Below are 14,639 nucleotides of genomic sequence, written 5' to 3' on the forward strand. Positions count from 1 at the left end.
TTCTTTATGTCCTGGCTTTGCGTGGTCATGACACTCCTAGAATTAGCTTCGAATATATTTTTTGCATTGCGATTCATAATATTCATTCATGAGTTTCCTTTATTAATACTAAATTTCTCTTCTGGGAAATGAACACCAATCAGTAGAAAAAAATCCACTAAATGATGTTCGACAAAGGGAGAACTACTGCTTCCTGAGTACTTACAATATCCTATCTTCTTTAAAAAAAAAATACTCATTACAAGTCAATATCTGTTACCTCATAGTATCAATAGTGTGTCCTCTTCAATTTATATAAAAATAATAACAGAGATAAGGAAAAGACATCTGTTTTTTTATCTTGATAGTTAATAATGAAATGCTTTTTGTGTTCGTTGATGAAGAATTTTAATAAATAAAAAATGCAACCGTTAATCTTGACAATAAGAAACATTCTCGTTTATATTTATAGCTGGATGAATTATTTATATAAAATGAATAAAAGGATAAAAGAACGTTAAGTATTTAATTGATGAGGTCCTTACCTTACTTTGATGGTGAAGCAAATTTCTTTGAAACAGATTACGGTAAAACATTTTTATCATGATTTAGCACCAGCGTTTAGCACCAGAGTATAAATTTGTTTGATACCTGTGAATAGAATGCAGACGATTTGTGCTTTCGCCGCATTAAAATTAGCCTTTTATTAATTATAAATCTGTTTGTAGCTTTAATTAGATACTTCTTTTGAATATAAAATAACAAAATCAATTTCCTTTTTACCTCTTTATCACGTATATTACGGAGTTTAAATATGGCGTAGGGAGGTCCGTGGAACAGCCCCGCTTAGCTTTAGAAACCTACATTCATCTGCAATATACAGTTTTTAATTGCAAAAGACGACACATCGATGTGGTTAACATATCTATTTCATTCTTCAGTCAAATGCAAATTTCAACTGCACAGTTTTGATACGTGTTTCTGATCTGATAATTTTTTGATGAGGTTTATGATTTAATGGAGAACAATGTCTGCGGCATTTATTTGATCTCGGGGATAATCGTAGAAGAATGTTGCATAAGTAAGGGAAGTTGACAATTGAAAATTTAGTCATCACGTTTATCATAGAGCTTGATTGTTAGATTACCATTAACGTCTTTTTTCAAATAAAATATCCAAATATGAAACAAATGTGTAAGACTGTGGTATTTTTTTATCTCAAGCTCCCCAGGATATATCGTTTCGACACAGGAATGGAAATCACCATTGTTAATGGACAATACGTCATCAATATATCTGAATGTTGAGTTTAAGGCCACATCATGTGCTTTCTTCTTTTCACGTATAAGAGTTTGAGAAAATTCTTTTTCATATGAATACAAGAATAGAACTGCTAAAAATGGGGCGCAATTTGTACCCATGGAAATTCCAATAGATTGTTGGAAGACCTGGTGTCCAAAAAACCACACAGAATTGTCAATCTTTTTCATGTCAACTTTAAAGTACTTGTGCGTACAATCAGAATGCTTTTTTAACAAAATAATTTTGCCAATGACCGATGATACCTTAAGTAAATTCACAAGTTCCATTTTTATTGTAAAAGCAGCTGTCAATGATATCAAAAAGACTGGACTTTAATTTATCGTGAGGAATGGTTGAGTGTAAAGTTGAAAAGTCGTAAGTTTTTAAGCTGTCGAATTTGTTAAAATCTTATGATTTCAAATTTTCCAAAAGTTTCTTGGATTTTTGAAGTATCCTAGGTGAACCACAAAATCCATGAACATTGGTTCTCAACGAACAATAATGATTTTATAGTAGTTGTAATAGGTAAAAAGTGTGTAAAATAACACTTATCCAAAATACTTTCATCAATGATACCATACAGATATACTTAAAGGTGCAAGAGCTGTACAAAACTGCATTAAATACTTTTTGAAGAAGAAGGAATTTTAGGGTACCATTGCAGCAGGTTGAAAACCGTCAATAAAACAGCATATTAATTTGATCTTTGGAAGTACTTCAGTTCTAACCACAGTATTTGTTATTTTTGCACTTATTTGTGTTTACTCAAGAATAGGATATATGATCCTTAAACATTTCAAATGCAAGAAAACCGTTAACTAGGGCCAGATATTGGACCAGGCTAGGAATATTTTAAGAATCTCATGACGCTATATTTTTATCTCACCTGAGCTGAAAGCCGTTTTCCGTCGTCCGTCCGTCCGTTTGTAACTTTTCATATTTCAACTTCTTCTCAAGAATAACTGGGCCAATTTAAATTAAACTTATTACAAAGCATCCTTGGGTGAAGAGGAATTTTAATTGTTATAATAAAGGGCAAAATCCCCTTCCATTGGGAGATACAGTAATCAAGAAAATACCAAAATTGGGTGTGGTCATTAAAATTTTCTTCTCAAGAACTTCTGTAGGGAATCCAAGTTTAACATAGAAATATATAGGGAAAAAAACTTTAAAAATCTTCTTCTTAAGGACCACAGAAAAGTTAAACTTATGCTGAAGCATCCTTTGGTAGTGTATATTCTAAACTGTTCAAATCATGCCCCCAGAGGGTAGTGCGGGGCCATATTAGGGAATCCAAGTTTTACATAGAAATATATATAGTACAAAAAACTTATGTGGAAGCATTCTAGGTTAGTGTAGATTATAAATTGTTGAAATCATGTTCCCCGGGGGAAGGGCGGGGCCACAATAGGGAATCCAAGTTTTACATCGACGTATATAGGAAAATAACTTAAAAATCTTGCTCGAATCGTTCGAACCATGACCATTTTGGAATGGGCAAGGTCAAAATAGGTAATACAATTGGGGAAATCTGTCACATGTAAATAACAGAATGACCAAAGTTACTCACATGAGCAATGTGTTCTAAGGACCACTTAATATAATGTTGTTAAGTGTGGTCCAGGGTTATAAAATATGTGAATTTAAAAATGAAGTTGATTGATTTCTATTAAATCAAATGGAATGAATATTAAAACATCAGCAAAATAAATATTGTTTCACATGATATTGTTCTAATTTGAACTTTCTTGAAAGTGGTATAATGAAGATTGCCATCATTCAAATCAGCAGACTATGGAAATTGAAAACGGTACATCATTGAATCTGTTATCTGAATATGTTTCTGTACAGAAAAAAAAGATTTTTTTTTATTTTAAGGGCGGCTCAGCAGCAGGCGAGAGGACTCTCACGGCGTTTTCTCTTATCGCTCTTAAAGAAGCAGAGAACATGCAGGGAGTATGTCTTTTTTAAATGATTATTTTGACACTGAAAGAAAGGTTAGTGGTATTAATATAAACATTTTAAATGAATTAGCTATTGAAATGATCCACTCTCATAAACTGTCATCAAATTTATAATTATTGACATCATCTTTGAGAAGACTGACTGGGTTTATAAATGAGTCTATTATATTCATATTTGACTAAAACATTTTTAATAGAGCAAAGGGGAAGAAACGTCGCTATTTGATGAAAGAAGAATACGAATATTATATTTCGAAGATCAGGTCCAGGAGAATTTGAAATTCTTATGTTTTGATTCTATGCATTTTTTCAATTGATATTGACAGAGACATTTTTACGAGATAGAAGTATAATTTTATAAAATATTCACAGATAAATTCTTATGTTATCCAGTAGACAAGAATTATGCAGTTTTTAAATTAAGGGGGGACCTATGTCGTTCTACGTCAAAGCAGCGTTATGTGACGTCACAATAGCGACGTTTGTTTTTACCTGTTGACTTTTGCAACTGTCATATAGGCATGACTTTGTTAATAATCAATAACGTACACAATTGACAAAAAAAAAATATTCATCATTTTTATTTGATTTATGGAGTTTGTTAATATCAGAATTCTTTTTCCTTTGGTTGAGGATTCATAGCAATTTCAGTTGTGAATAAATGCCTCGATGGTATGCTGATATACAAGTGCAAAAAATCAGTTAAAATTCAGCAAAGAAAGCGGCTTAAATCAGGGAAATATATTTATTTTTATGTTTACCATTAATTGTATTTTCTTGATAAAAATAAGAAAAAAATTAAGAAATGTACTTTTACCTATATTTGCTTATTGATTTATAGTACATGTAGATTATATTGTATAAAGTCATTACTAGGTTCTAATAGGTGTTATTGACGGGGAAATGGGGGGGGCAGAATGATTGAAATGAAGAAGAAAAGAATTAATCTGTTTAAATTGTTTCTAATCAAAACAAAATACTCGGTTTTTTTTGCAAAAAAGTTATATATTCAGATGTTTGTCAGTGCTTACTTTCCTTTTATTAGTGCAGAAAGGTCAATATTTATGACACAAGAGTACGAAAATAAAAGAAAACGTCATATTTCTCGTTTATTTTATCATAAAGGTATACTTTTTTCTTTGTTAAAATAAAGAGATGAATCATTTCTTTCAAAAAATATGAATTACAACATTTTCACACAAAGACTTTTTAAGATATTACCTGTTATGCATGTCGAAATTGTAAAAAATACGACAAGAAAAACGGGGTGATACTTACATTCTGCTCCATTATAATTTTTCAGGCGAGATGAATTATAATGAATTTGCCTTCATTTTAAAGATACAAGTCATATTAATTAAATACCTGTTCATTTTGAATGTGATTTGACATTTTTGGTTCTTTTTAGAGCATATTTGGGGTAGAACAATAATGTCTGAAAATAATCTATTTTTAGCATTTCACACTGTTTTTGCACGTGCTCCTGTGTAAAAATAAGCATATGAAGGTATTGTTTTTAATACCTTAAAATTAAGAGCAAGTGGTCAGGAAAAAAATGTCAAAGTTTTGAAAATTTCATACAAAGACTTTTCGGACATAGGTCCCCCCCTTAACAGGAGCGGTATCGAGCAAGAAGAGCAATAAAAAAAGCTAGGACTTACCTGGAAGGTGAAATAGATCTACTGGAAGATGTGTACGAATTAGCTCTTGTTGGATACGCTTTATTAATAAGTAACAGCTCAAGGGTCAACGAAGTGATTAACAAACTCAATAAAAAAGCGAATGTGAAAGGTATATAATTGTGACCTCTTATATTGCGAAGAATGCAGTTTTATCCTTTCTTCTGACAAACTTTACACAAGATTTTGAAATGACTTTTTATAAATCCAGATGAACTTAAGTATTGGTCCAAACCAGAGAAGAAGGGCATTCAGTGGAAGGAATGGGCTCCCCCTAAAGACCAGGCCAAGGCTGTGGACATAGAAACAACAGCATATGCTCTGCTGGGTTTAGCTATCAATAAAGACTTAGAAGGAGGATTACCTGTTCTCAAGTGGATCACCTCCCAGCGTAACCCTGAGGGAGGTTTTGCATCAACACAGGTATGTTTAAGATTTCGATGTATATATCGTTCACAATTCTCAACAGGATTTAGCACAAAAAGTTGCTAGTTTGTATCTGGTTTGATTTTCTTTTATAAGGCCAAAAAATAGTCTTGTTTCCTGCTACCCGACCTAACCTTTCTTTGCACCCGACCCTAAAGTTTTTTTTAATTTTGGGGAATGAAAATGGGAAATTTTCGGAATCAAGAGACATGAAATTTAATTTTAAAAGGCAAAATTGACTTATGACATGTTTAATTATACCCCCCCCCCCCGCTTGAAAAGTGGGAGGGTATACTGTAATTGGTATGTCCGTCCGTCTGTACGTCCATCCGTCCGTCTGAGATACCTATCTCTTATCCGCAACTCCTTTTATACCACTGAGTGAAATTTAATGAAACTTTATCAAAATCTTTATTACATATTGCCATTATGCACCTTCTATTTTAATTTCCGACACATATTTTAGGTTTCCCGGCCACAGCAAAATATGGACTTTGTCATTATAACCATATAGGAGGCGGGGGGTATCATTTAATGAGCTCTTTGCTCACAGTACCTCTAGTTTTATCTTGTTATTTTATATCAATTTCAGGCTGGTAGCAGGAAGCAAGAATTTTTTTGGCCTAAAACACTGAATTATTGTACGTTTTGCATCTGCTAATTATTTTGTTTATAGGACACTATTGTGGCTCTCCAAGCCATGGCAGAATTCGCTTCAATGGTTTACAGTCCAAACTTAAACATGCGTGTAAGACTTGTCAGCAAAACCTCGGGGGCACCATTCCAGCACGAATTTAAAGTAACGCGGGAAAACGCACTCATTCTTCAGACCACAGATGTGCGTATAGCTATCATAGAATATTATCTTTGAAAAGTATATGCCTTTTTATGTCCCCGTAAACGAAGTTTGGGGAGTATATAGTTTTTGTTGTGTCCGTCCTTTTGTCTGTCTGTCTCTCTGTCTGTCTGTCCAGCTGTTTGTCCACAAAAACTTAAACATTGCCAATAACTTTCGATTTAAAGAAGCTATGACTTTCATATTTCATATATATGTGTGTATTCCTTGTGACAAGACCTTTATTTGGGTACCACCAAATTTGACCTTTTGACCCTGACTTTGGAGTTCGACCCACTTTTAAACAGTCAAAACTTTAACTTTTGGCCTATCTTTCGAACAGTAGGTAACAGGACTTTTGTGCTTCATATATGTATTTTTCATTGGATACCAATATCTTTGATCTTTTGACCTTGACCTTAGAGATTTCTGCAATTATTAAAAAACCTTAACCTTGGCCATAACTTTTGAACGATAAGGGCTAGTGCTCTCATACTTCACATATGTAATCCTTGTAAGAAGACCATTCATTAGATACCAAGAACTTTGACCCTTTGACCTTGACCTTGGATTTCGACTTACTTTTAAAAAACAATCCTTGACCATCACATTTTACGGGTTAGGGCTATTGCTTTCATACTTTCATATTTAATCCTTGTGACTAGACCTTTCATTTGATTTCAAGAATTTTGACCCTTTGACATTGACCTTTGAGTTTGACCTACTTTTTAAAATTTTCAACCTTGGTCATTAGGGTTAGAGCTAGAGCTTCCCTACTTCACATTTTTATTCTTTTTGGCAAGACCTTTCATTGGATACCAATTACCTTGCCCTTTGACCTTGACCTTGGAGATTTCCGTGCTTTTGAAAAAATTATCCTTGGACTTCTTTCAAATTTCACAATTATATTTCCACTGAAAATACCCTACTTTGGGTACCAATATATTAAATTTGCATTTAAGAAAAGTTTAATCTTCGCTATGTTGCCATACGGTGTCATCAGTGTTTCACAAACATATCTTGTTCTATTTATATCTGAGCATATATATATATATATATATATATATATATATATATATATATATATATATATATATATATATATATATATATATATATATATATCTTAACGTTTGAATAGATTCCTCAAGAAGTGAAAATCCTCGGTGTCATGGCTGAAGGATCAGGCATTGCAATAGCTGAGGTACAAAAATATTTTTACTGGTAATATATTCATATTTCTTCCTATACATCCATTTTGATGATTTTTTTATTAAATACAATTTTTTGCTTTTCTGGCAGATCTCAACTTACTTCAACATTAATGAAGACATTGAAGTTTCCTCTTTTGACGTTAATGTAACGCTGATAGATGAAACAACAAAAGGATTCACAGTGAAAATATGTGGAAGGTAATCAAAATATAATGATCATTACATCAATGATTTCAATTTAATTTTTACTATTTATTATTTCTTTAAGATGGCTCCAAGGGGGTCAATCTGGAATGGCTATGATGGATATCGGAATACCCTCGGGTATGACCCCTGATTTGGAGACACTCGATACATCTAAAGCTCCCATGTATAAACGTAATGAGATGGGATATAGGAAACTATCTTTGTATTTTGATGAGGTATTTGTTTTGTATGCTCTCAATTCTAAATTTACAGTGTATTGAAATTTTGTTCTTTTTTAAAGATTAAATAAGAAAAATTAATTTAATAGCAGCACGTTTTCATGTCTTCAGTTTGACAAACAAGCACAGTGTGCATCTGTATACCGTAAATCTGGAAATTTTTGCTGTAGATAAATTTTTAGCAAATTTAATCATTGCATTCGCAAAAATATTTTTCTTAAAAATAAATTACCAATAAGAAAATGTAAACAAAGCATAGGTCATTCGCAAAATTTTGAAACATAAAAATCAATCAACAGCATTTTGACCTGAATTCGCAAAATAAAATCGACGTAAAAATTTCCAGATTTACGGTATATGGCCAACACAGATAAAGTAGCAGAGAAGCAGCCCTCTGTCATTAGACTCTACGATTATTACGAACTCCAGTAAGTACTGATGAATAAAACACTGGTATTTTAGTTCAAATGAAATATTATGTATCTTACTAGCTTACTGAGATTAATCCGTTTTTCTATCAGAAAATCAAGCAACCATATTTTATACGTCAAGTGTTTTGGCGGACTCAGGAGTTTGTGATGTTTGTGGTAGAGAGTGCTTCTGTGCAGACATGGTAAGTAGAAATACATGTAAATTACTCCACCAAACAACCTCAATTTATAGTAATATGAACACGCTCTATTTTAGTCAAAAGTTTTAATAATTTGAAACATATTTTGATAAACGTAGACGTATTTCTTGTAATTTTAATTTGAATTGTTTCTTTTTCTTTTCAGTCTTAACTATACTGGCAGATGAGACCTTGATTTAATCGTTGTTATCTACCGTTAAAAATTCGAAGTAGTATCTTTAAAAATATAATTCTGCTACTATGCTAAGAAAAATACGTGTAAGGTTGCCAATATTTTGCTTTGTCATTTTATGTAAATTTGATGCCCACTAAAGTATGAGTGTTTTTATTTAAAATAAATTATATTCTACACACTATTTTCAGTCTATTTTTCTCTTTTAAAATTACACACATACTTATATTAAAATACTGTAAGATTATGTTCAACAATAGGTTTTGAAAAAAAATAGACTGTTTAAAATTTGAGGTTTTTCAAGCAATCAGTTTAACATTTGGACTTGATAGACCTTACCGAAGGAGACAAAGAGAGGTGACATTACAAATGTTAAGACAAGTAGTGTGTTTGCTTTTTTACGAGATTTCAGTAAACTAAGATTGTCACTTATTTTGTTTCTTACATAGCAAGATGTTTTTGAATTGAAACTAAATTTATTATAATTATTATTACGGAAACATTGCATTAAAAAGTTAAAAGAGAAATATTTTGTTAAAATGTGTGGGTTTTTCAAGAAAATAACAAAACTATTTCTTTTTTTACTTGGTTAGAAGATACAAGGAATGAAAAATCAATAAAAAAAAACAGTATATAGTCTATTCCTTCATCTTTCATTTTAAACACCGTACATGTATCTCTGCTGGTGGACAGTCTGTTCCCGAGGATACTTGTCGTTCGGTACCTATTCATTCATGAGTACACAGAATAACGAAATGATACTGGCAGGCGCGTCGCCCAGTATGAAAAGGCGTCACTCCTTTGAGGCTATAAGGGACACAGACTCTTCTTTCACCAGTAATCTTACTGCATATTTTCTAATGTTGTCTATGGAATAGAATGTAATCTGTGTGGACTTGTTTATGTCAGTGAAACCAAGGGATCACTTAGTAAAAGAATATCACATCATCGATTTCAAATAAATCATGGGGGTCAGCAGCTTTTATACAAACATTTTAATTTACCTGATCATTCTATTTTGTTGATGAAAGTTAGAATTCTCGAAAAGATTTATCACCACACAAATAGTCCGTCACTGAGTACACCTTTCCGTAGACAACAAGAAGAATTTTGGATAAGAAAATTAGTGACAAGTTAATCTGTCTTTTCCTTAAACTTAAATATGCAAATAAAGGAATTAACGCGGTTAATATAAGTAATATTCGTAATCACAAAAGGGTCCAGTCTTGTGTTCCACCATATTTCAAGTTAAAGACAACACCTTGTATTTCCTGTAAATATATATCAACCATTGCTTCGAAACTTTTCAATTACAAAAAAACTTTACATGGCCTGGATATCGAGTATCTGAAACATAATCCTCCATCGTGTTCATGTTCTTTTTCGCCCTATAACTATAGTCCTGCTGGACACGTTATTACAGGAGACGTAAATATAGTTATTAATGAGGACCTTAGATCTCTTATTTTAAAAGGTCCTAAATATAGGGAACCCCGATTCTTTAACTGGCGTCGATATTTCATAAATATTATGGATTCTTTTAAAGATTACGATGGGTCAGATATGAAAAAGACGTTGAAACTTTGTCAGAATGGATTAAATGTATCAGATCCATGTTAAAATCACGTGTTAAAAGATTGAGGGGCAATATGAAAGCCATCTATCCTTGTGTATTCAGTAATCTAGAAGTGAAAAAAGAATTAGATAGATTACATGATCAGTACGTACTGGTCCCTGCTGACAAAGCAAGTAACAACATTGTCTTCGTTTGTAAGGCTCGTTATATAAATTGTATTTTAGAAGAACTTGGATTTAATTTAACAAGTGGTAATCCAACTTATACTCATAGTTCCCTTTATAAGTAAGCAATTCTTCAAAATCATATGTCAGTTTTGAATATTTTTAATATCCCGAGGAACCAAAATGAATTTGAACAATATATCCAATATATATTGGATTCCGAAGCATCATAAGAATCCTTACAAACAAAGATACATTATGGGTTCAAGTAAATGTTCAACCAAGCCTCTTTCTTTACCTCTCACTAAGATATTGATAGTAGTAAAGGAGAAAAATTCAAGAGTACTATGCAACAATATATTCAAGGAGTGGTGTAGATGTGGATACTCAAAAATTCCAAAGAACTTTTGGACAATTTGAATTCACAAGATTTTACCAAAATATACAGCTGAAAAACTTACGATTTTTCAATTTTATACACAACCATTCCCCATAATAAATGAAAGTCCAGGCTTTTTGATATTATTGACAGCTGCTTTTTAAATAAGAATGGGTCACGTAAATTTATTTTCCTTGTCATTGGTCATTTGCAAAATTATTTTGTTAAAATACATTCTGATTGCACACACAAGTACAAGATGTACTCTGAAGTTGACATCAAAAAGATGCTTGAGTTTCTGATTGACAATATCTATCTGTTTTTTGGAGACCAGGTCTTCCAACAATCTATTGGAATTCCCATTGGTATCAATTGCGCTCCGTTATTAGCAGACCTATTTTTGTATTCATATGAAGCCGAATTTATGCAAAATCTTATGCATGAAAAGAAAAACACACTCGCTGTGGCTTTCAACTCGACATTTAGATATATCGACGACGTGTTGTCAATTAACAATGGTTAATTCCATTCCTTTGCCGATACGATATATCCTGGGGAGCTTGAGATAAAAGATACCACAGAGTCTGACGCATCTGTTTCATACTTGGATATTTTACTTGAGAAGACGTTAATGGCAATCTAACAATCAAGCTCTATGATAAACGTGATGACTTTAACTTTTCAATTGTCAATTTCCCTTATTTATGCAGCAATATTACTTTATCGCCTGTATACGGAGTTTACATGTCTCAGTTGATTCGATACGCAAGAACATACTCTACGTATGAAACGATGTAAATTATTGACAAACAAGCTGATGAAACAAGAATATCAGCAGTCTCGTTTTAAGTTCTATGGCCGACACAGTGACCTTGTCAGCAAATACAATGTATCATTGAGTCAAATACTGACTGACGTTTTTTATTCTAATTGTTAGTCCATTATTTATACACTGAATTCATGATGGATTCTTTCGTTATTTCCCTATCATTGAGAACACGGCGGGTGTGACCGGTCGGATCCTGCTCTGCTCCTATTTTGTATTGTTTTAAGGACTTTGATATTGAATACTGTTCGTTATCTCCATATCCTTCATTATAAACGTTATATTTTATCCTCAATTTGGTAAGGAAAAAAAGAAGGTAAAGATAACGGACATTGATGGATCACAAGACATCTATAAATACATATCTGTGAACAGGTAATAAAAGACGGTCTCCGGTAAAATTAGTACCTAGGAGTTAGCAATATAAAAAGGTATAAGCATTAATTATTCGTTGATAATTCAACAAAGAAATGAAATTAATCACTGGAATGTACAATTTATGCGTTTAAAAAAGTCATTAAATCGGTAATGGTTTGTACATGATTGATATATTCACATAATTTATCAGAATTACTTACAAATGGATAAATGGAGAAAAAGTATTATAATTTTATATTGATTACGAGTCATTTCAATTATGTATTAATTGTTGGTTACTAACTTGAAAATATAAGACGAATCAATATTACTCAACATTAAAATTACGTCAACAAACAATCTCTTTATATTAAGGATATGGAGATAAAGAGCAGTATTCAATATCAAAGTCCATTAAACAATACAAAATACAAGCAGAGCAAACACGAACCTCTAAAACATCGGAGGTGGGATCAGGTGCCATGGAGGAGTGAGCATATCCGCCTTGTACCCCTTGTCATGATCGGGAAATAACGGAAAAATCCTTCAATTCAGTTTATGACTAATGGGCTAACAATTAGTATGAAAAACGTCAGTCAGCATTTGACTCAATGATAAATTGCATCTGATATATAGTGTATCGAATCCACTGAGATATATAAACGCTGTATGCAGGTGATGAAGGTATATTGTTGTATATGTATGGGAGTTGACGATAGAAAAGTTAAAGTCATCACGTTTATCATAGAGCTTGGTTGTTAGATTACCATTAACGTCTTTTTCAAGTTAAATATCCAAGTATGAGACAGATGTGTCAGACTCAGTGGGATTTTTAAAATTAGAAACGACTGTCAATTGTTCCAAAAACGGTGTTCTATTTTGTTGTATTTAAAAAAAAAACTTACATCCATCAAATCCAATTGAAAAACAAATATCTAATAGTTTGCTATAAAAATAAGTCAGTCAAAACCGGACCTAATAATGGGTCAATATCATTGTAACGACCATAAAAGAAATGCTGATTTTAAATGAGGATATTGCAATCCATTTTACATCATATATTTCAGTATCGTACCTTATGTTTTGAACGTAATCAAAGCATGACATTGAGTAAATATATATTCTGTCATTACCATTATATGGTATTTATGACTTCCAACTTATTCAAAATTTGATAGCATACTCTAAGTACAATCATTATTTAAACCAAGGCAGCCTACAGACAGAAGGGGTTTCAACTACCTTGATTAAAGACAGCATTTTATAAATGTTGTCGTTAAAATGACCTTATTTGCAAGTACAGCTTACATGTATCATTGCTTAGAATTTCAATTGATATATTTAATACCATTTTTAGGCTTTTTAAACTTAATTTGACGGAATACTCTGTCTACCTGACCAATACATATTGCTCACGGGGAGTGTGGCCGTTGGACAGGGGATGCTATTCCTCCAAGGCACCTGATCCCACATCTGGAATTTCCGGCATCCGTATTCTATGACCTTTTCACACATTTGATGATAAGGGTTTTTTGTTTAAATCGATCATTATTTTTTTTACTTTACCTTTTTCATTCTCTGCTCAAATTGCTTGATATTGATATATATTGACATAAGAAATATTGCCGTCCTAGGAAAGTGTTTATAACACTATCTACAATTATTTTGCCTGATTTACAAAATTATTTATTTATTTATCCAAAAGTCGTTGTTGTTTTAAAAGAGTGTCTAAATATAAAGAATCATAACTTGTTTTATTTTCAAGTTTACAAATGAATATAAGCACAAACATAGATAATAAGTTTATTTACATATTCTTACGACAAAAATCAAAACAAATTTTACTAACAATGCGCCATGGAAGTACTAAAACACTAAAATGACCAATGACACGAACAATATAAATTGTCAAATTTTCGGGACGACCTGTCCCTTCCTCGGGACAAAGCAAAAAGTTAAGAAGTCATAAAAAGCAAAGGGAAAAACAAAAACAAATAGCACTACTACTATACCACTAGACACTAAATATTTACATGTTTCATGTTTAATTTGAAGTTTCGAATCAGTTGAGAAAGATATCCAGAGCGCTAATTCGTTTGGTCTATCGACATATCGGCCCTCTGACCATTGACCATAATCTGAATCCATTGTACCAATTATGGTTTGGGTGAATTAAATGAACGTGAACTTAGAAATAAGCACTTTCTGCTAGTTTTTTTTCTGAAATCCACGAATAATAATAAATATTTTAAAGTACTCAACCCTTCTTTACCAATTTAAATTTAATAAATCTTAAGGTCAAGATCTAGTAAATGAAAGATGCCTACAGATTTGTCAAATTTGAGAAATAAATTTCTTTGATGATGCTTTATAACTTAAGCTTTGTCAAATAAAGTGTTTCGGTGCATGATTTATAAGTAGACAAGATGAATAAAACATAGGTTAAACTGTCATTTCCAATGAAAAATTAAGAAAAACTGTCATGAATATGGGAGTTTTATCCATATCAGACGAAGAAAATGTATCCAGATTGCCTAAAGTCTTTCCAAAAACGGTAATTTGTATGTTAATGGCCTCTTCTTTAAAACAATGTCAAATTTAATGTAGGTATCGGGACGATATGTACTTTTCATGTAATATCAAATTGTATTCCATGAAAATACTTTATTTACTACATAATTCTATTAGAACCGTAAAGTACAGGAAAAAA

At 32.1% G+C, this 14,639-nt stretch overlaps 1 protein-coding gene across 1 annotated transcript; it reads left to right on the forward strand.

The window, feature by feature from the left end:
• The first annotated feature begins 3,075 nt into the window (after positions 1-3,075).
• Positions 3,076-8,720, forward strand: LOC134242673 (CD109 antigen-like). Its single transcript, XM_062724770.1, has 11 exons — positions 3,076-3,237; positions 3,443-3,508; positions 4,862-5,036; positions 5,136-5,347; positions 6,027-6,188; positions 7,327-7,389; positions 7,488-7,597; positions 7,668-7,859; positions 8,178-8,248; positions 8,343-8,437; positions 8,601-8,720. The coding sequence occupies exons 1-11, from the start codon at positions 3,076-3,078 to the stop codon at positions 8,604-8,606; spliced, it is 1,314 nt and encodes a 437-aa protein (XP_062580754.1). The 3' UTR covers positions 8,607-8,720.
• Positions 8,721-14,639: the final 5,919 nt, after the last annotated feature.

Source organism: Saccostrea cucullata, unplaced genomic scaffold (genome assembly GCF_032062105.1).
Source record: "Saccostrea cucullata isolate Sc308-1 unplaced genomic scaffold, CSIRO_AGI_Scuc_v1 ctg2700, whole genome shotgun sequence".
NCBI classification, from domain to species: domain Eukaryota; kingdom Metazoa; phylum Mollusca; class Bivalvia; order Ostreida; family Ostreidae; genus Saccostrea; species Saccostrea cuccullata.

Excerpts from the sequence above, each read along its gene's own strand:
- LOC134242673 (XM_062724770.1), top strand. The coding sequence starts at position 3,076 with ATGGAAATTGAAAACGGTACATCATTGAATCTGTTATCTGAATATGTT. Across the intron at positions 5,037-5,135 it reads TAAAAAAGCGAATGTGAAAG|ATGAACTTAAGTATTGGTCC; the intron begins GTATATAATTGT and ends TTATAAATCCAG. Across the intron at positions 6,189-7,326 it reads TCATTCTTCAGACCACAGAT|ATTCCTCAAGAAGTGAAAAT; the intron begins GTGCGTATAGCT and ends ACGTTTGAATAG.